This window comes from Thamnophis sirtalis, unplaced genomic scaffold, assembly GCF_051295495.1.
Source record: "Thamnophis sirtalis isolate CommonGarterSnake01/CBP01778 unplaced genomic scaffold, rThaSir2_p1.2 scaffold_9, whole genome shotgun sequence".
Lineage (NCBI taxonomy): Eukaryota > Metazoa > Chordata > Lepidosauria > Squamata > Natricidae > Thamnophis > Thamnophis sirtalis.
In genome coordinates, this window is record NW_028261389.1 from 28,246,325 (window position 1) to 28,273,734 (window position 27,410).

Consider the following 27,410-nt stretch of genomic DNA (forward strand, 5'->3'; position numbering starts at 1 on the left):
GCATTCATTGTGAAGGCTGGATTTCTTGCCTGGGGCCTATTGATTTCTATCTGTGCTTTTTTCCATCCAGAATTTCTGTGAAGTTTTACAGACTTATATATTCAGAATTCCTGGCTATAATGCCTGCCTGTCAGGGGTGCCATGTATACCTGCACCATGCATCCATCCAATTTCTTAATTTATAAATATGGTCTTTCTTAATTTGATGTTATGCAACTTGTTTATATGTGCTTTCTGAGCGTGGGGGAGGGGGAGGGGAGGGACAGCACTTTTGTAAGTGATGTTTAATGCAAGCATTTTGCATTTTTTATCTCGTTAGCTGTGGTAATAAAAGTCATAATTGGTTCAAGAAGTAAATCTGGTATATTAATTTGTCCCCCCCCTTTCAATCTCTTCTGTTTAATAAGCTATAAATTGATTGCTTTGGTTAATCTAACCAATGTTATTCTGCATTCTCTTTACAGCAACAATATCCAGAGGAGATTCATTCCAGACTAAGGATCATTCTTAAGATGCAAATGAAGAAAACATGTCATTAATGGTTCATTAGGCATCCTATAATATTTAAGTTGACAGTTTTCAATATTTTAACATGCAGATATGCTATGATTGCTCTCCTTCCCCCTCTAACAGTGATTAGCCGATGTGCTACATGAAAAAACAGTTGTGTGGATTGCCTGACATATTCTGGGCAAAATCATATGTGATTTTTTGGCTGCTTTTTTTGATGATAAATTAAAATATCAACTGTTTTTCCCCCATGTATGGAATATGCTTCTATGAATGGACTATTAAAAATTGGACAGCATTTTGCATTTCGCAGACATATTTGTCTAACCATACTTTAGATTAATAAACTGAGATATCTTTTCTGTCCTCCTGCATTTTATCATAATTTCACATTACATCTGAAAAAAATAAACTATGGTTACCAGCTTTGGAACAGGTTTTGCCTTGAAAAACCATATCATGCAATGGATTTAAGATTCAGAATTGTGCTAAAGCTGATAACTCTAATTTGGACCAAACAAGTAACTGTGGCAAATTGGAGATTTCCAGGTTCCCAAAGAAGAGAGGAGATTGTCCAAATGAACATCTATCTGGCATTATCATCTACAAGTTTAGTTACATATTTTGTCTCAGCCTTCGCTTTCCAAGAAAAAAAATGCTAAGACTGATGGAACTTATTTTTATTCTCCTAGCTGGTCTCCAGTTTTTGCATGTGGTGAATTTAGTGGTATTTGATTGTAAGGAGAACCTCTGGGATTATAGACAGGAATGTCATATCTGATTGCTCCAGAATGAAAATCCTGATGGCCCACTCATGGCAATTGTTCCTTTTCATTAAAGAGCGGATAAAAGCACTTTGATTCAATGTAGCAATTTCAGGATCTTATTATTTTAATTCAATGTAGTGGCTTGCCAGGAGTCTGGGCACTGCATATTGTACCAGCTGTAGCTTCTAGCGTACATTGCCTCCAAAAGTTACTCCATGTAAGTACATTGCAATACTCCAGCTGAATTGTGGTCCAGGGACATATTACTGTTTCAGGGGATGTTTGTCCAGATAGCTAAGGATGGAGAAAATCTTCCCCCATCATGGTTTCCATCTGTTGTTTAAGCAGGAATTTTCAGACATACAGTATTTCAGACCAGAACGTTCAGAAAGAATCTTAAATCCTATCAACTCCCTCTGGAGGGAACATGGTTATTATCAAGAAAATATTATTAGATTGTCCCAATGTATTGATGACAAATAGCTTTACTTTCAAAGATGTAATTTGAATTTATTTCACCACATCCAAAATTCTACAGCTTCCAAGATATCATGTGATTTTAAAAACATGTGTCCAAGGTATTTAAATTTAGGATAGGTGAATTATAATCATAGTCAAATGTATCTACAGGATAAATTTGTCAAAATGATGAAGCAAACATGTTAATGTTGCAATGGAGACTCATCCCTTTTTATATAATGCATGTATAACAGGGACAAAGCCAATGTTGTGTCAGCATCATCCAATACTTAACCCCGCCTTGTTGCCCCCCCCAAATTTCTGCCCGGTGGATTACAATTCACAATTAACTTGATGATATATCTAGATATCTTCTTTTCCTTCTGGTTTATCCTGACTGGCAATTTTGGACAAGGGTACCATATTTCACTGGTGGACCCCTGACCAAGCTTAGCTAGATGATGGCTAGTTTTTTTAAATAATATGAAATTAACTGGACCTTGTTTTCATCTTTTCTCATAATTCTTGATTGTTTATCACAAATTAATGATACCTTAATTATCTGGACCTTAACAACTGTTTTATTAAGTAGCAACATCTGACTTCCTTTGGTAGAGAAGGTAAATGCGTCAGAGCTCATTAGTACTTGGTTGGGAGATTACTAGAGAATAGAGTCATAGGCTAGGTTGAAAAGATGACAATGGCAACTTATATTAAATCAGCACGGCTCTTTCGTCAGATTTGGAGACATTGTCTTTGTAACACTATAAGAGTCCCGAGGTATTCAGTTTTGTCCTGATTACCCTAATTTCAGAGGCAGTGAAAACAAAGATGTGAAAGAATTGCAACTTATTTTTAGGAAACTAAAATATAGCCCTATCCTGATAATTTGATAATAGATAACGCTCCTCTACTCCAAATCCACTTTACTGTAGGTTGTAATCCTCATAAATGTGTAGAGGGAGATTTTCGCTTCACTGTTTGATTATATAGATAGGCTGCTGTTATGATAATGATGTAATTCTTAAATATGACATTCTAGGCATGTTCACTTTTTTTTAAAGAATCATCTTTACCAAGAAACTTAATACTTTCCGCCTTGCCCCAAAATATCAAGGAAATGATACTTGTAAAGCACAAGATGGGAGAACGTAAAGGGGGGCAGGGAATGTTTATTGTCTGTTCCATTTTTGAAATAAGTGAATACCATGTTTCCCTGAAAATAAGACAGGCTCTTATTTTCTTTTGACTCCCAAAATAAGCACTTGGCCTTATTTTCAGGGAGGTCTTATTATTTTTCAGGTGCAGGAGGCGGTGAGCGTGGTCACCTCATGGCTGCTGCTGTGTTGCAATATTTTCGGGGAGGGCTTATTTTTTGGGGGGGCTTATTTTAGCGCATGCGCGCAAAAGCCCGATTGGGCTTATTTTCAGGGAAGCAGGGTATATTATTAAATATATTATTATCTAAGCAAAGAATGTCCTTTAAAAAACATGTGTTCAAGGCAACCTAAGCGTGCCATTAAAAAAGAACAGAACATGTCAGCTATTTTCTTCTGCCTCTACATGATTTGTGTGTGCGAGCCTGTGTTTTTGGAGAATCTGCCTTTTGATTCCCTTGGCATTTATCTAAAGATCAACAACACCCACATTTTTTTTGCTTCTGTCTAACTGTCTCTGATTCTTTCCAGCTCCTGGATTTGTCCTTCATCTCCTGCTTACAGCCCACCTTATTCTGCTTTGCTCAAGGGAGTTTGTTTTCTGTGATTATACCGTAGTCTGCATTCTTTACTAATCCACAAGGTTCAGAGGACCAACCGTAGAAACTATTCCACATAAAGTGGAACAGAGCTTAGCTTTGTATTGTTTTTCGGGTGTCCATTAAGATAGCATTAATGTTTTGATAGCTACACTTTGCCAAAAGAGTAAAACTACTCTGTCTCCTATTTTAATAAATTTGAGATTATGTTGTTTTCTGCTCCATTTGAAGATAGAATATGAAGAAAAAGGAAACTGTCAATCAGAGCTGTATTTCCATTTTCTTCTGAACAGTATTGTACTTCCAATGTAGCAAGAGTCATATCCATCTTAAAAATCTAAATAATGTTTAAGAGGTGCATGTCCCCAAAATAGTATATGCTGAGGAAAACAATTATATGGTCATTTCCCTCTATAAATCTTTAGAGAAGCATATGTGGAATCTCTTCAACCACAGTCTATAAATAAAATTGTATGCCCTCAACAATATTTTTCCTTCCCTTCTTTTTTTTCTTTTTAACTATTTTACCACATGAAAAGACCTTAGAAATTCCAAAGTGATTTTGTCCAGTTGTCTCTCCAGCATTCTTGAGTCCCATTTACTGAGATGAGATCCACAGGGCTTCTAGTCACACATGTTTGAATGCACATAAAATCATTTCATCATCTGGAATTTTATAACCAGATCCCAGTTCTACTTGTGAGTAAAGGAAGGAGAATAGAACAACTCCTAACTCCCCATCCAACACAGGGGGATTCCGTTGGCACAGATTAGTAGATAGTCTTGGACAGAAGGTACTTAATGTCATCTCTTTTCCTTTTCTTCACCAAATTATGTCAAGTGATAAACTCTTAACAATGCCATAGGATGTGTTCTGACCTAGGCTTCCCCCAAAAGCACAAGGCAGAGTCCTGGAACTGACAAAACACTTTTTCCTCTCATTCACATTCAGCAAGGCTGGGCAAACAATCTTTCAAAGGAATATTTATGACTACAGACCTTATCTATCTCGGAAAGCTGCCATGTAAAATCCCACTCCCCTTTCTCTCCTCTTTTATTTCCTATGGGAGGGGCCAATCACCTTTCACCTGTGACTTTAGTCTCAAGTCTACCTTGATTTCTGAGTTGTTCTTTTCTTCTGGCAGCTCTGTGTATGCGTGCATTGGGAATAGGCTCTGGCTGTTCCTCTGCCTCACTGCTGTCTAGCTCCGTAGGCACCTGATCACTGCCAGACGGCATTGGCCCCATCTCTGCCTCCAATGCAGAGCCCTTGTCTGAGCCTTCCCCAGCCTCCAGGACTGACCCATGCTTCTTCCCAACCTCCTCACTGTCCAACTCTGGGCTGCAACAGGATGAAAATGCTCCTTTAGAGCATGGGCCAGTAGTGGCTTCTTTATAAAATTGTAATTAAGTAATCCGTAGCTAACAAAATATCTGAATCCAACATTGTTATGTTTGGGGAATATTTACTTCATGTCCAGCTTTATAAGAAGAAGATATAGTATGTGTTCCATCTGAGCAGTGGTCTCCAAATTTTAAGTTGGGGGGGGGGCATTCCTATCTTTGCTGGAAATCTTGGGTTTTTTTTTCCATGCAAAACATGTAATTTGACAAGTGAACACCAGTTAATTTCTGCATGCAAACCTGTAATTAACCCATGAATTACAGCCTTTGTCTCACCTAATTCACATGAAAAAAGAGCATAGACAAATCAAGCATTCTATTTGGCAAAGCAGGCTAGTGGTACCTTGCATCCAAGTGGTACTGATGAAGAACTGACATTAATTAAATTGCAGCAGTTAATCTATAAAATGCCTTATAGGTATAATTTTCTGCTATGTTTTTTTCTGAGTAAGAAGGGGATACTTGCATCCCTCTGTGTTTGCTTATCTGGGTGATGGTGGTGTCTTCTTGATTGCATCTGTTGCTCTGAATTTTGTTTGAGCTAATAAAAACTGTAGCAACAAAACTATGAGAAAATGGCACCTTTGGCAAGTTAGTCAAGAATATATCTTACTGATCGTCATTTAAAGCCATGCCCCTTTTCTGGTCCTTAGCAGATCCAGAAAAATAGGTCCCCATAGCTGCCAATTCTACTGCACCAAAAGGATACCTGTCATCAGTTTTATTTTAGCAACCCGTAGGCTATTCGTCTTGATCGGTGACTCATTCTATTGCCTCCTTGCTCCTTCCAGTGCTCAGTTTTCGTCTCTGCTTCTTGCTTGCAGATCAGTGTAAGCAGAGAGATTGGAATAGCAGCAGAGATCTGTGCCATTCTTTGTAGGTGCCCAAAAGAACTCCAGCAGGAGGAAGCGGCCACAAAGGCATGGGTCCTAAATTAAGGAAGTCCCTAATAATGCAGATTTACTCATTGCCAAAACATAGAACATATAGTCATTTATGCTCTTTGGCACCATTCTGTGGATAGGAGAGAGCTGAGGGTGCACTGGTACAAAACAGCCTGGCATATAAGAAACAAAGAATAAGGTTGCCTTCCTGCAGAAATGATTCTTACCAGCTATCCCACTCTCACACACATGTCATTTATTCGTCACACACACTGTAGTAAGGTCAGGAATTCTTACTGTGAATGAGGAAGTTGAGACCAGAGGCTTCTTGGTGATCTTAATTTAGTCCTGATGTGTTTTATTCCAGAAAGACAGATTTATGGGTCTTAAATATTATTTAGAATGGCTGAAATGCATTTCTTAGTATCAGGGGTGAGGTAAAGTTAAGATTTGCTAATAGGTCACTGGGTGGCTTGAACAGGTTTCTGATTCCTAACTGTTTAAGAATCAATTGAACAATAGCAACAATTTTCTTCCACCTCCTTGTTCAGGCTGTAATTAGACAGTTGTTGATTTGTGCTTGAATATGCCAATAATACAAGTGTATGGCTCACAGCTTATAGCAGGTAATTGTCTTTCCTCTAAGCCAGTTGCAACCATGGCAACGTAAAATGAGTGGACTTCATTTCCCAGAATTCCCCAGCTAGCACCCCCCAGGGGTGTCAAACTTGATTTCATTGAGGGCCATATCGGGATTATGATTGACCTGGGAGGGGGCAGGTTTGTGAAGTCAGCTTGATATCACTCATATGAGGGGCGCCTATGGTGACCCGAGTTCTCTGCCAGAGAAAACGGGCCCCCAATCTCCATTTTCGGCTGGGACAGCCTCCTGCAACCCTCTGCCAGTGAAAACAGAGCTCAGGAGGGTTCTGTTTTTCCTGGCAGAGGGTTTGCAGGAGGCCAAAAACGGATATTGGGAGCCCATTTTCTCTGGCAGAGGCACCACAAGCCAATCCTTCGCTCTTTCCAAGGTGGCCATGTGGGCCAAATCTCAAGTACCCTGAAGTCTGGACCTGGCCCCCTGGCCTTAAGTTTGACATCCCTGCTCTAATACATCATCTTTCATAGCTGTTTCCAGTTTGAGATGATTCCATAGCTGATTCCAGTTTGAGGTGATTTTGAGGTTTTGGAAAAAAATCAATACAGTCCCTATTGATCCAAAGTCAGCCCAATCAGATTTGACTGACTTAGTGGTCTAGATGTTAGAAGAAAGATCTTTAGTAAATGTTTTAAGTGAGCTGGAGTCTTCCATAAAAGGGAATTTTTTTTTTAAAAGGCGAGATCTTTGGCACAGATAAAAACAGAGCCAATCTATACTTTCACAGTATGGAGCTGTATCCATTGGTTAATCCAGAAAGATGTATCCAAGGCAGGCTTAGCCACATCACTCATTTTGGCATGTTCACATGGTTTTTGCACATCAAATAGGTTGCCATGCAATTATATATTGTCAAGAGTCACATGGTTTTTGCCATGCAACTTGTCTGCCATGAGCAAATATTTGCAATTCTAGATTAGAATTGATGCAGCACTACCAACATGTAGACACCCTGGCTTAGCCTCATTAAAAAGCTTCCTGAAAGAAAGAAGACAATGAAGCAATTTGGAGTATTTGGCTTGAGGGCAAGAGACACTGGGCAAGGAGGTAAAAGGCAAACAACCAGAGTCAGCAGAAGATCCACTGGTGAAATAAAATGAGGCAAGAAGTTAGTATTTTCTAAAACCATTAAATGTCCAGGTTACATCTCAGAATGGCTACAGGAACAATATAGAATGGAAAATCCAAAAGTGAAATTATGGACCTGTGACTACGACATCTTATGTGCTAAAAATTGGGATCATGCCCTCTAACGATCATGATATCTACCAAAGGCACATTAGTTTTCAGTAATGACATCCAGTCTAAATTCTCATTTAGTATTTATGAGGAATGAACTTCATCAGTTGTGTGCTCATAATATTGCCAAATGAGATAGATTGGTCAATAAGTAGCAGAACAGCAACCTATCTCTGAAAATGTGTATCTCTTTTACACCCATACAAGCTATGGGTAATAAGAACAGATGGTTTATGATTATATTTTAATTGAACTCATTTGCAATGCAGTGATCAGTAATAGGAGCAGGTAGGGAATGTAGAATACCTTAAATAATATCTTAAAATTTAGCTCCCATGCTAAACTCTTTAGTACTGAGGAAGCATCTTTTTTTTTCCAGTACAGGAATATGTTTTAGAACATGAAGGGATATGTAGCACATTATACATTACTGTATTACCTGGCCCTTTTCTTAGCAGTTTTTCCCCATATTCCACATCATTTATTCAAAAACAATGTTTTTTGTGGCCTATACATGTTAATAGAGCATGGGGATAATGCTACATATTACCTCATAATAAGGCATTACGTTTGTATAGCTTCATGTTACCTTGTATACATCTTCAATTACCTCACTACCATTTTGACTTCTCATTGGGAAGTAAAACATTTCCTGACACTATTCATATTTCTTTGCTTTGTATAATAAGGGAAAAGTTCATTTATAGCACTAGTTTACCATTCAAAAGAAAAAAAAGAAAAACAAGGAGAAAATCAATAGTTAAAAAGTACCCCATACACACATCCATACCAGCACTGGGGAAATTTAGGGAATGTGTTCAGGAGGAAAATGAAAATTATTGATTAAAAAAACCATTGGCCCAGATCAACAGGAGGCATTAACTGTTTGAACCTGCAAAGTGTATGTGGAAAACAAAGACCCTGTTGAAAAGTTTTCAGAATACTTTCCCTATTACCAATGAATATATTGCCATAACAACTGCATTTTATTTTTTTAAGCAATAGTCACAAATTAGGTCAAGAGGGAGAGTGAGATAAAGCAATTTATATTGGAATGCACCTTGTTAAGAATAAAGTAATGAATACATTCAGATTCTTTTAAGTGAACAAATAGCTAGTTGTGGAAGCACTGGGCTATTCAGAGTGAAACAAGATTAAAAATCCAGCAGCCTCTAAAGGTTTCTTTCTTCATCCCCTCTTCAAAGTCCAGAGAAAGGTCTGGGTGCAGGGCCAAAATCCAAATTCTGTATCAGAGAGACAGAAAGAGAGAGGGAGGAAGAGAAATTATGTTACTCTAGTCTGCTAGCTACATGAAAAACCTCTGCAACCCAGGGCTACTTCACATATACTATATTGCCAAAAGTATTCGCTCACCCATCCAAATAATCAGAATCAGGTGTTCCAATCACTTCCATGGCCACAGGTGTATAAAATCAAGTACCTAGGCATGCAGACTGTTTTTACAAACATTTGTGAAAGAATGGGTTGCTCTCAGGAGCTCAGTGAATTCCAGCGTGGAACTGTGATAGGATGCCACCTGTGCAATAAATCCAGTCCTGAAATTTCCTCGCTCCTAAATATTCCACAATCAACTGTCAGCTGTATTATAAGAACGTGGAAGTGTTTGGGAATGACAGCAACTCAGTGGTAGGCCACGTGAACTCGTCCAACATCAGTGTGTGACCTCACAAATGCGCTTCTGGAAGAATGGTCAAAAATTCCCATAAACACACTCCTGAACCTTGTGGACAGCCTTCCCAGAAGAGGCGAAGCTGTTATAGCTGCAAAGGGTGGACCAACGTCATTTTGAACCCTATGGATTAGGAATAGGATGTCACTTACAGTAAGTTCATATGCGAGTAAAGGCAGGTGAGCGAATACTTTTGGCAATATAGTGTATGTGGACTTCAACACCTAGAGTTCTTAGCTAAGGCCAGTGGTGGGATTCAGCCAGTTTGCACCTATTTGGGAGAACCGCTTGTTAACTTTCTAAGCAGTTCGGAGAACTGCTTTTGGCTTTTTGCACTTTATAGGGCTAATCCTGTAAGGAAGGCAGGAAGGAAACATTCTGGTGTTGTTTCTAGCCTAATCTTTATTGCCCTGCTTACAGAAACAGCCTCTCTGGTTAACCCTTATTACATTGTAACAACTAAGGCGAAGCATCCATCGATGTGAGTGACATTGAGTTGGCCACACCCATCCAGTCACATGACCATTGAGCCCCACCTACCCATCTACTCATTAGGGCAGAGAATCAGTTGTTAAATTATTTGAATCCCACCACTGGCTAAGTCTATGATGTATGGGGCATTGGGGGTGAGTTTAGGAAAGCATTATCCTTTTATACAATTGAATCACAAAGTTGTGGTATTGTTGCTGAGAAACTTTATCCTCTAGTTTCAGCCCCATAAAACCACTTGGGTGACTTCATTAGCTATTGAGGGTGAACAGAGCAGTGAATATCCTGCTGCTCAATTAAAGATCTTCCTGAAGAGGACTGGAGTACAAATGTTGTCATCAGGCTTGGAAAAATCTCAGGTTTTGCAAAAGTACAAAAATAGTTTTAAGGGTTTTATATAGCTAATGTAAAATACAATGCAATAAGGTAGCAGCATATTAAAAAAAACACAATAAAATGCTAGCCAAGTGGAGATAGATGGGTGGGATTTGAGAGTGGGAGAATGCATGGGAAAAGCCAATGGAAAAGGTGGAACAGCTGGATCCCAAACACAGCTTCCTATGCGGGAAAACATTTTGCCTGAAAACATTTTCCTTGTATAGAACTGGTGTTGATAACCTTTATTTGATGCATTTTGCATTCAGTAAAATAGTTATGAAAAGTAAGCATGGAAACAATTTTAATGGGTTCCTTAACATTGCTATACAAAATAGATACGTAAATGCTGGGATATAGCAGCACAATATTCTTCCCCCTGGAATTGGTGAGAGGGGTGAAGTAAGAGAAAAGGCTCCAATCTATTCCCTCCCCCAATGCCAGTGTGTTGGGTTGTGCTCCAGACTACCTACATATATCACACTCCCCGCTATTCTTGTTCTTAAACACGAATATACTGTACATTCTACTCCTGCCAAAAACATTCTGTTCCACACACCTTCTTAGTACTAAACTGAGGAATTTTCCTGAAATTTGCATTTGATTTAATAAAAAAGTATTTGCTTTGGAAACCCTGAACAAAGAAGAGAATTTAGAAACATTTTTGTAGTCACAATATAACCTAAATTTCATTACAGCTTAGACCAGGGGTATCAAACTCAAGGCCCGTGGGCTGGATCTGGACTGCAGGATGCTTAGATCTGGCTCGCGGGGCCACCCTGGAAACAGCCAAGGACATCCTTGGCCTGGCCCAGGGCTGGAGGAGACCATGCTGGAGGAGGCCATGGCACCTGAAAATGGAGCTTGGGAGAGCCGTGTGCTGGCCACATCCACCCCAGCCATGCCCCCCAGGGTCAAACACAACCCTGATGCGACCCTCAGTGAAATTGAGTTAGGCTTAGACTAACCACTATATATAAAATATACCTAACAATCTCCCACAATGTTTTTTGCATTTAGATAGTGAAAGGATAGACAAAGTGGATGTATGTCTATATTAAAATGCCTTGTTGTTTATTATACATACAATCATCTTTCCAATGGTTTGCAGCTTCTCTGATGTTCCATGTTTCAGCTAAATCACAAGACAATTTCTCCACTGGGACTTTACCAATTGCTGTGTGTGACTGTCATTACTAAGGGGGTGTTTATAGAGAAGTTGTTTTCTCTTCCCTGGAGAGGTTTGGAAAAAAAATCAACTTTACTGTGAATAAATTGAGCAGAGAATTTCGAAAGGGCGTTGTATGCCCAGTGATACATCTGTTTGTCAACTACCATCCACTGCTTCCCTGACAATCCTTGATCAGAGATGGTAAGTCTGGCACAACGAATTGTAATGCAACCGATCTACAGAGTTCCTATGTGGCAAAGCTGATGTGTGGATTATGCGTGCAATGAAGCCTGTGTGCTTTTTTAAACCTTGTGTCAAATTATACTGATTCTTTTATTCCATGCTCAGGTTTATATCATCCAGACTTCTCATATACATTGGTCCTTTGTAGAGTTTGGAAAAATGAGCTTTTAGATGTCTGGCTCATTAAATCGCAGCAGTTTTTCCACAGCACATTAATGGAACCATATTTTTTTCCCTGCTAAAATGACAACAGTAGCACATTATAAACTTTCTGCTATTTTCAAGTCCCATGGGGTGGTAAGGAATCATGCTGGTATTGATCCATTCTGGATGAAAGCACAAGCAGGGAGCCTTTTGATACTTACCCCTAAAGGATGTTGCACCCCCTTTTCTTTGTCTTTGTAGGTTGTGGACAGAGAACTGCTCGAATGGCCTCATCAAACACTGTTTTCAGGCCACGCTGGGTGAGGGCTGAACATTCAAGATACTTCACTGCATCTGCAAAGAGAAAAAGCTCACTCTCCGAGGAACAAGGAAAAATGAGTAAATTCTCTCACTGGTCCTGATATCAGGCTTGGCATCTCTATGGACAGCAGAACTACTTAGGAATGTAATATAAGAAAAGACTAACACGATCAGACCAAAGCCCCGTCGGAGGAAGATGGCTTATGTAGAGTCTAACCATTCAAGAATCTACCTCAGTATTGTTTGCAATGACAGTAGTTGGTTGTCCAAGGTTTCCGGAAGAAATATTTAACATTACTAATTGTGAGACCAAAGACTAAACAAGGACTGCATGTTAAGTACAGATGCTTTACCACTTAGCCAATCTGATGGCTACAGGCATCTGTAAGGAATACATGGACACAAAAATTTTGCTTGTTGCTGCTCTACAGCTTGCATTTTGATGTGATAAAACTAGATGTCTTTGATGCAATAAGGAAGAAAATAAATACTGTAATGGATGTCCAGACATCAATCAATAAAAACTTTATTTCTGATACTGAAGATGCAGATTCTCAAATTATCAGGCAGATCATGAGGAAAGCCATATTTTGTTGAAGCACAGCCATCCTAAATCCACCCAGCAAGACATCTGTTACTGAAGAAAGCAAGAGAAAACTGATGTCCCAAAGAACAGCTTTTCTCCCTCCAGAATTACCATCAAAGATACTGTATCTTTCTCTCTTCTCACTCTGCCTGTGTCTCGCCCACTAGTTAGGCTTTGGGAGGTAGTGAAAAGGGAAAGATAGATTGTTTTTTCCAGAAAACATGAGTGTGCCCTGGTAAAGATTCTTCAGAAAGGGAGCAGACTTGCAGTTTTTGCTGGTGTGTCCCCAGAATACAGGACAGGAAAAGGAAGTTGTGGTTCAACATTATTTCAAGAGACAGAAGGCAAGTTCCGGATACAGAAAGTTCAGAAGAGGAGGGGGCAAATATCAGCATTCTGATATTGAGAGTTAAAGCCCTAATCTTAATCTTAACTCTGCAAGTAATCTGATGCCACTTTAACCCTTGTATATATAGATCATTGGTGTCTTTGCTCACAAACCAACAAAGTTGTACTAATGAGATCTGAGCACAAATATGTATAAGTTTTCAAACACATGGCCACATACATTCTTATTTTTAAATGCAGAAAAATTTACATTTTAGTAGGCTTTCTTCAACATTTTTTTCTTTCTAAATTCTCAAAATACACATTCATGCATGCATTTTCTGAAGCGAGACTGGATCACATAATTAGGAGAAGTGTGAAATTTCAGAGATAACTGCTTTCTGATTTGCATAACAGTTCATTAAAATGTGAACAAAAAAACCTTAAATATACATCACTTGGGGACCAAAATATTCAAGTTAAAATTTCCTTGGAGCAACTAATGTGAGAGTTATCTTGGAAAAAACTTTCTTCCCTTATCTGTCATGCATTGTTGCTATTTTAGTCCAACATACAGCATATACTGTTCCCCTTATCTGAATTGTCCTTTTGATTTAACGAATTGTAATCTTTAATCCAATGCTGGATGAAAATGATTCCATGCTACTGGGACTCTTAAGAGGATTCATCACAGCCTCCTTCAAGGAAGACAAATCCTCTTTCCCAGAAGCAGACACCACTGCAAAAGCCCCATCAAAGGTCACCTTCTGGATCTAATAAATAAATAAAAGATGGGAACAGAACCAATAAAGGCAGGATAGAGATTGGAATGGTAATGCTAATTTGTAACAGCTGTATATTTTCTGCCAATTCAAGGATACAGTAGATGAACAGTACTTAATAGTTGGAAAGGGTTCTCTATTCAATCAAAAGAAAAAAGAAGGTTTGTGAGCTTGGTAGACAATATTTACATGTATTTTTGCCTTTCTGAATTTCTCAGCTGCTTTCTAGCTCTTATAGCTGCACAGGATTCTGTATATTGCACCACAGTTAGTTTCTAAAGGTTAAACTGCAACATAAACAAGCTAAAGAAAAACAGATAGAAGATAAATACCAACCTAGTCTAAATAATGGTCAGGGATGTCTGACTGCATTTGACTGCATTTGAAGAGCCAAGGTGGCGCAGTGGTTAAATGCAGCACTGCAGGCTACTGCTAGATCAGCAGGTCAGCGGTTCAAATCTCACCGGCTCAGGGTTGACTCAGCCTTCCATCCTTCCGAGGTGGGTAAAATGAGGACCCAGATTGTTGGGGGCAATATGCTGACTCTCTGTAAACCGCTTAGAGAGACCTGAAAGGCCTATGAAGCGGTATATAAGTCTACTGCTATTGCTATTGCTATTGCTATTGTTTGAGAGAGATGGCTATCCACAATTGGGCTGACATAAGGCAAATCTTTCCCCTCCCTGAGGCAACACTTACCAATCTCTTTGGCAAGGGCAAGACCTTGTGGGTATGTAATGGGGGCTAACTTCTTTTCCTTCAGCTTCTCAATAGTATCCTTGTCATCCCGGAGATCCAGCTTCGTGCCCACCAGGATCATGGGAGTGCTAGGGCAGTGATGTCGTACTTCAGGGAACCACTAAAAGAAAGCTCAAGATTTTACTGACATAATACAAAAAAACAATGATGCAGAACAGCGGGTTGATCAATGAAAAAAATCAGATGGGCCATTTGCACCAATGCAGCCTTCTTAAATAAGGACTAGAAACCAAATGCCCAGGTTTGTAATAATAAAACAGCAGTAGTGGGTACAGCCCCTGAGTAATGCTCTGAATGCGATGGAGCATCGTGGAAGGTCGCAGAGGCATCGCTGGATGGTAGGACGCATGTGCGCGCACGCTGCATGTGTTCATATGGAGGACGCTGGGCCCTGTTGCAACCCACCACTGATACACAGGAAATAGAACTTGGAATAGCAACTGATAACAAGAAGAATATGAGTCACAATAATAACATAGCTGTTGAACCAGAGAGAATTGATTCTGATTGTGGAGGGGCTATAAATGTTATAAACAAACATTTAACAAATGCATCTTGGCTTACATCCACTGAGTATATTTTTTTGATCAATTTATATAGCTGCCCATCTCACAATTGCAATTCTGGGAGATATATCTAGGTTTAAAAAACCAGACAATGGCATCAGAAAACAAACCCAACTCTGATCATAAAAAAATTACAATGAAGAACTCACTTAATCCCTGGATACTTTTAAAAAGGCTCCAGATGAACTGGAACTGTTACAAAGCCTCATACTCTAGTGTTGCTGAACCCTGTTTGTACACCAGGGGTGACAAACTTGATTTCATTGAGGGCCACATCAGGGTTGTGTTTGACCTTGAGGGGCCAGGTGGCTAGCTCAACATCACTCAAGTCGGAGGCACCTGTGGTGGCCCAGGTTCTCTGCCAGCAAAAACCAAGCTCTGTTTTCGCTGGCAGAGTGTAGCAGGATGCCATTGCAGCTGAAAACAGAGCTCCATTTTTTCTGGCAGAGGCACCATGGGCTGGTCCCTAGCTGTTTCCAGGGAGGCTCCGTGGGCCAGATCTAAGCGCCCTGTGGGCTGGATCCGGCACACAGGCCTTGAGTTTGACACCCCTGTTGTAGACTATGATGCAACCTCTGATAGATTTGAAGAGTTGTGTTGATGTAAAGCAGACATCATCCAATACATCCTTCAGATTTATTGGACTTTGACTACCAGAATTCTCAGGCAATCTGGAAAATCCAACATAGTCATGGGAAAAATTAGGAGTCTTCATTCAAAATTTTCAATGAAAACTTTCACACCAGTCCAATTTAAACATTGCATGAGGATCCAAATATTATACTGTCAATATTTTTCAGGCTACAGCAATACCAAGACTGAGTCTTCCCTTGCCTTACTTGCTCTGCACACAGAACCCCGGATGATCTCACCTTAGCACGAACATTTTCATAAGATGCAGGGCTGACTAGAGAGAAGCAGATGAGAAAGACATCCTGTGGGCAGAAAATTCAAAGACCCGTGAAAAAACATGTGAAAAATGTCACATTATGAAGCAGAATGTAGCAAATATTGATATACATTGCTGCTCAGGTGCTTAAAGCATTTTACAGAACATCTCTGCAACTCTCGCAAGAACCTTGTAAGCTACGTTGGTATTGTTAATGAATATTTAGTCCAGTGATTTTGGTTGGTTTAAAAGATGCATCTAAGTAATTTTGAATCTTTACCAAATGCTTTATGAAAACAAAAAAACTTTTGAAACAAAGAACAATGCACAAAACCTTGAAGTTCTTTTATAGAGACATGAAACAGTTACTTCTTCTATTAATAAATCAATATCCACAATACTAAAAAAGCAAAGTGTCACATTATCTTAGTTTACAAGAATACCTGTTGAAGAAGCCATATTTTGATAAGGCATGCCCTAGTGGTTGCCATTTTCCACAAGCACCCCTTACATGTTCACAGCTATGCCCACAGGCTGAAAAATACTCGCTAATTTATCTAATCAAGATTAACTCAGAAAAATCTTAAATTGATGCTTTCTTCATGTCATTATCACCTTCCCCATCTGAGAGCTATATTTAATATTTTATTGTACAATACCTACTATCAGTTAGAGAAGCCTGAGGATTTTGTCCAGGAATCTTGAAGGACCGCCTTAAATTATGTAAATATAATCTTATTTCCATCTTAAAAAGTGAGAGGAAAGGCTCTCTAATGTCCTGGATCAGCTGGGTAAAACTTTTAAACATTCTGGGTTTTTTTTAGCTGTGATGACTATAATATTTTGCAGTGCCACCATCGAATGTAATTAGGATTTTGGAGGCCCAGATATAATAACACTTCATTAATATAATATTGTCTCCTGGTGATGATGTGGAGATATCTTATTGCCATTGATTTCTTTCAGAATGCTCTTTTAAAATCTCCACTCTAGTCTACAGTCTGATTTGTTGATTGCATCTCATCCAAATGTTGATTACATCTACTTATGTTGACTCATTCTAACAACCTAGAACTAAGGAGAAATTTACTGACAGTTAGAACAATTAATCAATGGAACAACTAGCCTCCAGAAGTTGTAAATGCTCCAACAATGACTGGAGATTTTAAAGAAGAGATTGGATAACCATTTTTCTGATGTGCAGGTGGTTGGATTAGAACACCTCCAAGGTCCCTTCCAACTCTGTTATTCTATACTCCTAGATAGGTTTTTTTGGGGAAATCAGCTATCATTCGGTAGAAGCTCTCATGTGTGTGCCAAGAAGGAATATGAACAAAGCTCTTCAGAGGTAGGTAAGGTTGTCAAACAAAACAAATCTGGATGTCTACTAAATAAGGAGAACTATGGCTCTTTGAAGCTTCTACTGGTAGATTCAACTATTTTTGTAGTCCATATCAAACAGCCTTAAGCAATTAGATGATGCTTCAGAGAAAATTCATGACTTACAGTCTGTGGATAGGAGAGAGGCCTCAAGCGGTCATAATCCTCCTGGCCAGCTGTATCCCACAATCCCAGGTTTACTGGTTTGCTATCAACCATCACATTGGCAGAATAATTATCAAAGCTGTAACAGATATCAGAGTTTATAGTGACATTAGAGGGAGAGGGATTTTACTTTTTCCTAGACTGAAATCCTAATTCAGGAGGAAAAAACATGGTTGTCTCCAAGGTGCTAACAGATATGTCTCTTGGCACCGTCAGACTCTTTGATTCAGTTGACTTTATTTGGTAAACATTAAATAGGAGGTTTGGATTCTATAAATCCCACTGGCACCTTTGGATGCAGCATGAAGCTCCAAAGGTATTCTATGAAAATAGAGGATGGTTCATTGCAGTGATTTCTTTGAATCTTGGTACTGTTCTGACCTAGGTTTCCAAGAGCATGAAGCCAACTCCTCGTCCTTGCACAAAACTCTTTTATTAATTTACTGTGAATTCTGCTCATTCACATCCAGCAAAGTCTTTCAAGGGAGGATTTACAGTCACAGACCTTATCTGTCTTGGAGAGCTGCCAGGCCGATATCTGTAAAACTTGGCAAGGAGCCTCGGAGAGTCACGAACCGATTAAGTGAACTAATTGTCTCCTGCAAACTCCACTCTCCTTTTGCTACCCTTTTATTTCCTCTGGGAGGGGTCATTCATTGTCCACCTGTGCCCTTACTCCAAAGTTGACCCCTGTTCTTTAGCTGTTCCCTTCATCTGGCAACTCTGCGCATGCACACACTAGGAACATGCTCCAGCTGTTCATCTGCCTCACTGATGTCTGACTCCGAAGGCAGATTATAACTGGCATACGACTCTGGCTCCCGCTCTGACACAGAGTCCTCATCAGAGCCTTCCCTAGGCTCCAGGACTGACCCATGTTCCTCCCCAACCTCCTCATTGTCCGAATCTTCTGCCACTGGCAGGCCACAACAGATGCAAATACAATAACAAAAATATTCTGGAGTGCTAGTGAACAATCTGGAAGATAAGGAAGTCTTCTCGTCCAAGCAAGGGTTGGACTAGAAGACTTCCAAGGTCCCATTCAACTCTGTTATTCTATTCTAAGCCAAAATGGTGGCACCATTTAGAAATCAAAACTCCCTTTGTGCTCCTTTTTTATGTGTATTGTACATAAGGAGCGCATGGCTCAGATTGCATTTTTGTGATTGTCATCTTGAGTTTTTTTTATACCCACCCGCCCTCTTTCTGGAAGGCTAGAAAAAAATCACAGCACCTAACATCTCTAAGCTGTCTTTGGGAAAATTGATATTTTGTGACTGCTCATGCTTACAATCCTATTTCAAATCAGATGCAAGTTTATGTACCTTATTTTAGTTCTTTCCCTTCTTAAGTAATAGTTTCCCATGACATACAATTATACTATCTTTACTATCACTTTTCCTAGATGTATTGGCAGTAACAACTCCTCTTCTGAAAGTTCTGATTCCAAGAAATTTGATGAGCACATTAATTTATCTAATGTCTTTTTCCTGAAATGCATAGAATGGGTGCAAATAATTTCTTAATCAAATCAATTTGTTTTTCTTAACATTCCCATCTAGGAATATTAAAATGCTGAATTCTCTTGATTGATGGAAACCTGATCTTATATTGTGCTGTTATTATTTACCCAGCAAAATTGCATTTCCTTCAGAAACAGGAATCTTAGTGAGATCTAACTCTTTCAAATCCAACAATCTCAAGCTAAACCATTTCCATACTCACACGGTAGGAATATATTCTCCTGGGAATGCATTGGTGGTGTAGCTGATCAGGAGACAAGTTTTACCTACAGCTCTGAAGGTGGGGGAAAAAAGGGAAAAGGCATTTAATGACAGTTCTTTTTAAAATATGCTTCTGTAGTAGATTTAGAGAGATGCTTTGCTTATGAATAAAAGTTCCTGGTATTACAATGGTGTCCAGAATTGAATTTAAGTTGCCAAGGTTGAGAAACACTGTCCTAGTATCATGTCAAACAAGAGGAATGGAAACATGAAGCATGTCGATAAGAACAACTTCTCTTATACATAGGTGGGAATGAGATGAAAGCATCTTCCAAAAAACATACCAAAGAAACAAAGAGAGAAAAAGATTACCAGGCCATGTTTATTCTATGCTTAGGTACTGGTGAATAAAATTCATTAAAATCAGGAAGGAACCAGAAGCAAGTTGCCACTTCCCCATTCATTCTTTAGCTTTAAAAAATGTCACGCAATTGCTTAAGCCAGACTTGAGACATGGTTGTCTATAGCTCACATCAAGTCTGGTCATGCTTATTTCAGATAATTACAGTTGTGTTCAAGATACGCAGAATCCAGGGGTGGGTTGCTGCCAATTCGGCACACACACAAAATTGCTCTGCATGCGTGTGCATTTGCATCTAAAAATGTTTGTGCTTGCGCAAAATGTTAAAAAGGGAAAAATACATTTCTGCAATGAAAATTGTTCTGCGCATGCACAGAACCAAAAACCAAGATGGCGCCACCATAGGAGAACCGGTTCAGGGGCGTGGCAGGCCTGGGTCATTACCGGTTCCAGCAACTCAGGCTGCCAAGTTACTTCTTATTTGGCCGAACCAGTCCAAACCAGTAGGAACCCACCTCTGCCAGAATCCATCATATGGATGAAAGTTGCTTTGTGCAATTCACATTATATTATATGCTTTAAACTTTCCACATAGTTGTGGAAGGCATGCTAAGACCAATAATGCAGAAACACTCTTTTGTTAAACTCTGTGCAATTAGTAAATGTTGTCCATGTTCAGAGGCCTTTCTAAAAATTTGGTTTAAAAAATGATGTCAGATCGGAGGCCATAAAAAGGCAGGTGAGCTAAGAGGGTGAGTCAATGAAAAATGTAGCTTAGAAGGTATTTCCCACCAGCCCACAGTCTAGAACAGGGGTGTCAAACCTGATTTCATTGAGGGCCACATCAGGGTTGTGCTTGACCTCAGGGGAGTAACTGTGGCCAACTCAATGTAACTCATGTCGAGAGCACCTGTGGCCCTCCGCCAGAGAAAAATGGCTCCTAAGATCTGTTTTCAGCTGCGACGGCATCCTGCAACCCTCTGCTAATGAAAATGGAGCTCGGGAGGACCCACGTGCAGCCCCCCCAACCCCCTCACAGGCCAGATATAAGCATGCCACAGGCCTTGAGTTTGACACCCCTGGTCTAAAAGATAGAAACTAGGAGGAAGAGCTACATGTGTTTCTAATAAACCATCTGCCTGTAAAGTTATTTAAAAAAAATATTGTAAAACATCCAGCTTGCCCATGCTAAGAGATGACAAAAGTGATGTTTGCATCATCTTGGGAGGGCACCAGATTGGAAAAGCTGTTCTAAGGTAATCATCCTCAGCTCTCTTAATTAAAAATATGGTAGGATGGCATTTGTGGAGTTTATATCTGGATAATCCTCCTTGGAGTTCAGCTGAAATATTTGTAGAGTTTCTAACCAATAATTGGAATTGGCTTTAAAAGGATGTTCTCATTTTGTTCCTACATGAACATGAGAATGGTACGTGAGAATGGTGGTGGTAGTAATAATAATGATAATAAATCATATGTATTTGTACCAAGTCATGGTATGAGCAAGGAAATCCGGTAATTACAAATATTCATGCAATACAAAAATGCCCAGAACTTAATGAGCAACTGAACAATATTTAGAATTTAAACAGCCACCTGATATTGTACCACAACACATACACACTATGCTTCTATCTATCTATCTATCTATCTATCTATCTATCTATCTATCTATCTATCTATCTATCTATCTATCTATCTATCTATCTATCATCTATCTATCTATCTATCTATCTATCTATCTTTATCATCTATCTATCTGTCTATCTACAGTATCTATCTATCTATCATCTATCTATCTCTATATCTATCTATCTTCTGTCATCTCTCTCTCTCTATCTTCTATCATCTATCTATCGGTCTATCTACAGTATCTATCTATCCTATCTATCTATCTATCTATCTATCTATCTATCTATCTATCTATCTATCTATCTATCTATCTATCTATCTATCTATCTATCCCCTAGATATAGATATCCCTATCTCCCTCCCTCCATCCCTCTTCTCAATAACCAGAACATGGCAGCAAGAATTACAATATTAACATTTCTAGGAATTGCAAAAGAATAAGATGGAATAAAGAAACTCTACATTATCCCACAAATCAGATTAAAGGACATTAAATCCTTTTTGATATCTACACAACTTTCACAGATATGAAGGAACAGGGGAAGCTCATTTTAGAATGATGGGCCCATCCCAGAATACCAGATAACAGTCCTGGAGGGTGAACGAGAAGGATACACTTGCACAAAGGGGTAGAAAGGATAGTTGGGATCGTAGCATAAGAGCAGATACTGGATGGCTTGAGACCAGTAAGCTAAAAAAAAAAAAAAACCCATCCCAAAAGCCAGTAATTTAAATTCAATTCTGATTCAAATAGAAAGCAAGTAATGTGCCATATTGTGTAGTAAAATATGAGGAAAGCATTAGAGGTCCAGAACAATCTAAACAGTACTGTTTTGACTAACAGCAAATGATAGAGAGAGGAACTGGGGGCACTTGCTGGAATTCTATTGCATTAGTCCAAGCATGAAGCAATTGAGGCAAGCATCAATAAAGCCACCAAGAGCCTAAAAATGCCCAATGACTGAAAATATGCTATGCAATTAATAAATGGGTCAACTGTTATCAAGCAAGATTCAAAAGTTTCAGGTAGAGAAAACAAGTAATCCGACGTTCTAGAATCAAATGAGAAAGACAGCAAAGGATGGAAAAAACCACTAGACCAAAACAAAACAAACTCTGTTTTATCCCTATTCAACTTTAGGCAATGGGAAAACATCCAGGATGAAAACCTAGTAAGATGGGTTGATAGGCTTCATATTTGCATGATATTGGGGCACCCAAGAGAAGGGTATAATAGGTAGACAAAATAGGCCCCACGACTGATACTTGAGGGAAACCACCCTAATGGAAAATTCCATGTAGCTTTGGAGGAAAAAGTAACAAGGCAAAAGTGATTTGACCCAATCAAGAATTTACCAGTGATGGCCAAGGATCATCTCATATAGACAAAGATATCTAGTAGCTGAGTACAGCAGCTGTTGCTGTAAAGTCAGAGAGGACAACAGGATAGATAGATAGATAGATAGATAGATAGATAGATAGATAGATAGATAGATAGATAGATGATAGGTAGGTAGGTAGGTAGGTAGGTAGGTAGGTAGGTAGGTAGGTAGGTAGGCAGGCAGGCAGGCAGGCAGGCAGGCAGGTAGGTAGATAGTCAAAAAGGACAACACCAATGTCAAATAGTGAGACTTCACCATCAGAATATCATTGAGAATGTGGTGTTCACAAAGTACATTCATTTAACCCAATTTTATGGGTGCACATTGTGTGAATTGTTATCTAATTAAATAGATAGGCTCACACAACACACTAGATTGCCATATGATTGCCTTAGTGTTTCTTTGAATACAACCAGCATGCCAGGCCATTGTGCTACCAAACCCAGTATTGCCAATTCCAATTGGAAGCCTTCCAGTTGAATTAGCTATATAATTCCTCATATTCCCAGCCAGTATAGCAGGAGTGGGGAACTTGGCCCTTTTATGATTTGTGGACTTCAACTCCCAGAAGCATGTCTGGCTCAGGAATTCTGGTAGTTGAAGTCCACAAATCATAAAACCGCCAAGGCCCTCCCGGACTTGCGGTGTAGAAAGTTAGCACCCACCCCTCTCCTAGAAGAATGAAATATCCTAGGAAATATTAAGAAGGCAGAATAGTATATTTCACTGGATCAGAAATGGAGAAACATGTTTTTAGGCAGGAAACAGACTCACTCTTAATAGCCCCCATGTAATAAGCCATTAAGGTGCCCAGGTCAGTCTATTTTATATAACAAAGATCCCCCCCCCCTTCAGCTCTAGAATGATGGGATTAAGGCATGATAGTGTTAGCCCTTTATCCCACTCACCACATGGCACCTGAAAACTCAAACCTGGACTCAAAACAAAGCCTAGAGAGTTGCCCCTGCATGGCCCCATGGGAGTCTGACAACCAATCAAAATACATTTCTTATACAGGAACAGGAAACAGAGAGGTCAAACAGAGAGTATAAAGCCAGAAACTTTCAGCCCTTCTTTCTCTTCTCTTCTTCTTCACCCAACATCTGGAAATGTGATCCCCCTTCTCTGTTTAGGAGCTCAAGCCATGTGTTCCTGTCCACCATGAAACCATCTTTCCAAGCAGCCTCCATGTTTCCAGTGTATTTTTCCCCACTTGGAGCTGAACCCAGAAGGACATTTCTCCCAACAGGAGTATAGAACGATCAGAGTGGCCTCTGATTTAGAAAGGCTGATCTAATTCTCATTTGTAGGAGCATTAAGTACTTGGTCTTTTCAACTGAAGAAATTCAAACCTGAGCCACTGAAATATGACCATTCCCTCAACTTCTGCATGCTTGGTTTTTTTTTTAAATCACAGGTGTCAAACACTTCAAAGAAACTTCCTTATGGAGGTTTCAGCAAAAGAAAAGATACTGGTGAAATGCAGAAGCTAGAAAAGTCCCTTTGTCTGTACCAGCCCAGAGCAAATAATTGCAGGAAATCCCAGGATGAAGGGATCAGGCTGAATTTCATTCAAAGCCAATGTCCTCCTCCTCCAAAGTATAATGCTGGTCTTTGCAGATTTGTGCTTAAGACTCTCCAAAATGGAAGAAGCTGAGAGGGATGTTCAGTGCACAATTAATAGGAAGTCCCAAAATAAATTAAACTTGTCATATCTCATTTAGTAGACATAGAAGCTGTTTTTACATGTAGGCAATCCAAACATATTTTTTTTGCTGAATCCAAATCATGGAAAAAAAATATTGTTCTTGAGTCATCGGGAGCATATTACCAGGAAGGAGGTGAAGTTTATGTCTGCTGCTAAGTTTTTTTGCTATTACAAATGCTTTCAGCACATTATTACACAGTATATCATTCTATGAATCTTTCATGTTGATTTCTTGTATCTTATGCAGCTGTCATACTGCAATGTGATTATGGACACTCTCCTCCAACAAGTAGATACAAGAAAGAGTTGACAAAGGAGTGACCTTTGTCAATTCTATCCTAAAAGCAACCTCCCAACAATCCTAAAAAACAATATCTTTTATGGTAGTCCCCCTTTCTGCTTCTTAATCAACAGCTGTTGCATTAAGAGGCATTCTTTGGCAACTTCAGTTTGCTTTTGAGCCTGGCCTCTCACCCACAAATGACATCTAAGAAATATTATCAAGACAAATAGACCTTCTCAGGTGACAAGTGCTTCATAGAAAATTGCTTTCATCTTAGTTTTAGAGGGCTGCATAGAAAAAAAAAACATTTTACTAGTTTCATAAGCAAAAAAAAAGCCATGAAAACTTACTAAGACCACTGGTCCAATAAACCACAAACCTAGGCAGAAAGCCATGAATATAAAGGCCTGTATCTCCATTTTAAATCCTTTGAAAGATAGTTACATTATTCCAGGCTTGCAACATTTAACTCCCGATAATGACACTACTTTAATTAAATCAGACTCCCCCCCCCCCCAGGTCTTGCTCTTCAAATGCATGAGGTCTTTGGGCGAATTGACTGGAAATTCTGGGAGCTGCGGTCCCAATTACCCACCTGGAGAGCAGGAAGCTGGAGAGGTTCTGTCTTCAAGTACTTAAATAAAGGGGGCCATGGTTTATTTGATAGGTAACAAGTTATCTGGTAGGCAATTCCACAATTAATCTTATTGTATATGTTCTATCCAGGCTGACTTTTTTTTTTTAAAAAAACACCACATTTCTGAAAAATGAAAGCATTACTTCCCCCATTCATATTGCACAGAAAACAAATGAAATCCTTTCCTCATTTCTATTCTCTCTCTCTTTCTTTCTCTCTCTCTCTCTCCCTCCCTCTCTTCCTCTCTTCCTCCCTCCCCCACTCTCAAAGAAAGATGGAGATTAAGAAAGAACAAGCCCTTGTCAGAAGACCCACTCACTTCCTTGCTTCTCAAAGGAAAAGTACATACCCATCTCCTACTACCACACATTTGATAGCTTGCATGTCTCCGGCCTAGCAGCACCGTGGAGTTCAGGAAGCCTCTTGAGCAACGAAGCAGCTCAACAAATGTTGGTGGTGGAAAGTCTTCTATAGATATGTCAAAACTGAAGCTGAATTAACAGCAGGTTGTGGGTTAGGGAGGAAGCGGAAGAGAGAGAATATTTCTCAGCCCGCCCACTGATCTCTTCCTTTACCAGGCAGCTTTAAGTGTTTGCTGGGGAAGGGCAAGCTTGCTATTTGAAAGCAGAACTCTTTTTTTGCAGATCCCAGATGGTTCATCATTTCCTCTTATCTTTGACTCCACACTATGGACAGTCGGGAAAAGGGTTGCTTTGAATCCTCTCCCCAACAAAATTGCCCAGTGCAGCAGATGGAGAAGTAGAGAGATGCTTAGAGAAAGGAGGTCCTTTTTCTCTTTCTAGCTACTTTAGCTAGTAAGAGAAGATGCCTTGCTGAGGAATTGTTTGCCTTGGTCTTACTGCAAAGAGAGGGGGAGAGAGAACAAGTCATATTGGTCTAGCACAAAACAAAGTGTGTGTATTTTGTAAACAGAGGACCTCGTTGTCTTCCTTTTAGGAGTGATGTTTAAGAACATTTTGTTTGCTTTTCAACAAACTTGGATATTCACAGAAAACATTGTGAAATGTTTTGCTTGGTTTTGCCCGTGCAGAATTCTTGGTTCCCCACCTCACAATGTATAAAGCAAAGTGAATATATGATAAGGATATGCATGCTGAACAGCTCCACAAGCCATGATAATATTCATGTCTATAACATTTGCCAATAGAAGCTAACCATTTAACTCTTGATAAGCCACATTTATGACTGAAGGCAGCAATAAAGCACCTATAGAAACAAACATATGAAGTCCTAGTCACTGAATGAAAGAGATGCAATCCAATTTATCAAATTATAGATGAAGCAGGACAGGTGGCCAGAAAAAAACTCTGAAATGGGGAGGTTCACAATCTGAAGATACTGAATTAGAGCAAGGGCTGAGAATTGGAACCAAATTTATTTGCTGCAGTGTGAAACATTTGAAAGCAATGTTTATAGCATGAGTCTTGCAGCAGGTCCCCATGCCCCAAAGCTGCTAATAAGCCTCAGCTATGTCCCTAGTTCTATAAGCCAAGCAGGCAGTCTGCCTAATGACCCATATTAACCTTTAGGCTCTATTAAATGCACCTTTTGCTGTTGTCTTTCACAGCACCACTTGGTTCACCCACTGAAAGCTGTGAGTGTTTCTGGGCTTGATACTTAATTTTCTTCCTTTTTTCAGGTGGGGAATTCTTCAAAAGAGACTATGAGAGTATTATGGCATTTCATTCCAGTAAGAGAAGATTGGAGTCCTGCGATACACAGGGTAGCTTCTTCCAAGCTATGGACATTCAAATTTCAGTCTGGACTGGATGACATGTTAGTAGAGGAGGAATGGTAGAACTGATGAAATAAGCCATAGCTCATACACAAAAGATACAGTGACTACTTGAAGCAGAATAGGTCACAGCAGTGGTGTGCCAAGGAGTATGGTATGTGGCAGTCGGTCCAGGCGCAGGTAATAAGGGGGATGCTTCTGAAGACAAAGAAGCAGGTGCAGCATTGGTGGCTGGTGCCAGCATGTTGATTATATTTTTAGAGGTGAGTAGCATGGCAGCAACAGAGGAAAATAATTGCATCCTCAAGTCAGTTTTGAGTCATGATGACCGCCTCCTATATCCTTGGCAGCATTTTTCAGAAA

The 27,410-nt window shown here is 39.5% G+C and overlaps 1 protein-coding gene across 1 annotated transcript; it reads right to left on the minus strand.

Moving 5' to 3' along the window:
• Window positions 1–8,642: 8,642 nt before the first annotated feature.
• Window positions 8,643–25,819, minus strand: RAC2 (Rac family small GTPase 2). The gene is made up of 7 exons (XM_087723155.1): window positions 25,641–25,819; window positions 19,290–19,361; window positions 17,526–17,643; window positions 16,003–16,065; window positions 14,505–14,664; window positions 12,011–12,143; window positions 8,643–8,921 (listed from the first exon to the last, which is right to left on the minus strand). Exons 1-6 carry the CDS (start codon window positions 25,673–25,675, stop codon window positions 12,013–12,015), a joined length of 579 nt encoding a protein of 192 aa, XP_087579281.1. The 5' UTR covers window positions 25,676–25,819; the 3' UTR covers window positions 8,643–8,921; window positions 12,011–12,012.
• Window positions 25,820–27,410: the final 1,591 nt, after the last annotated feature.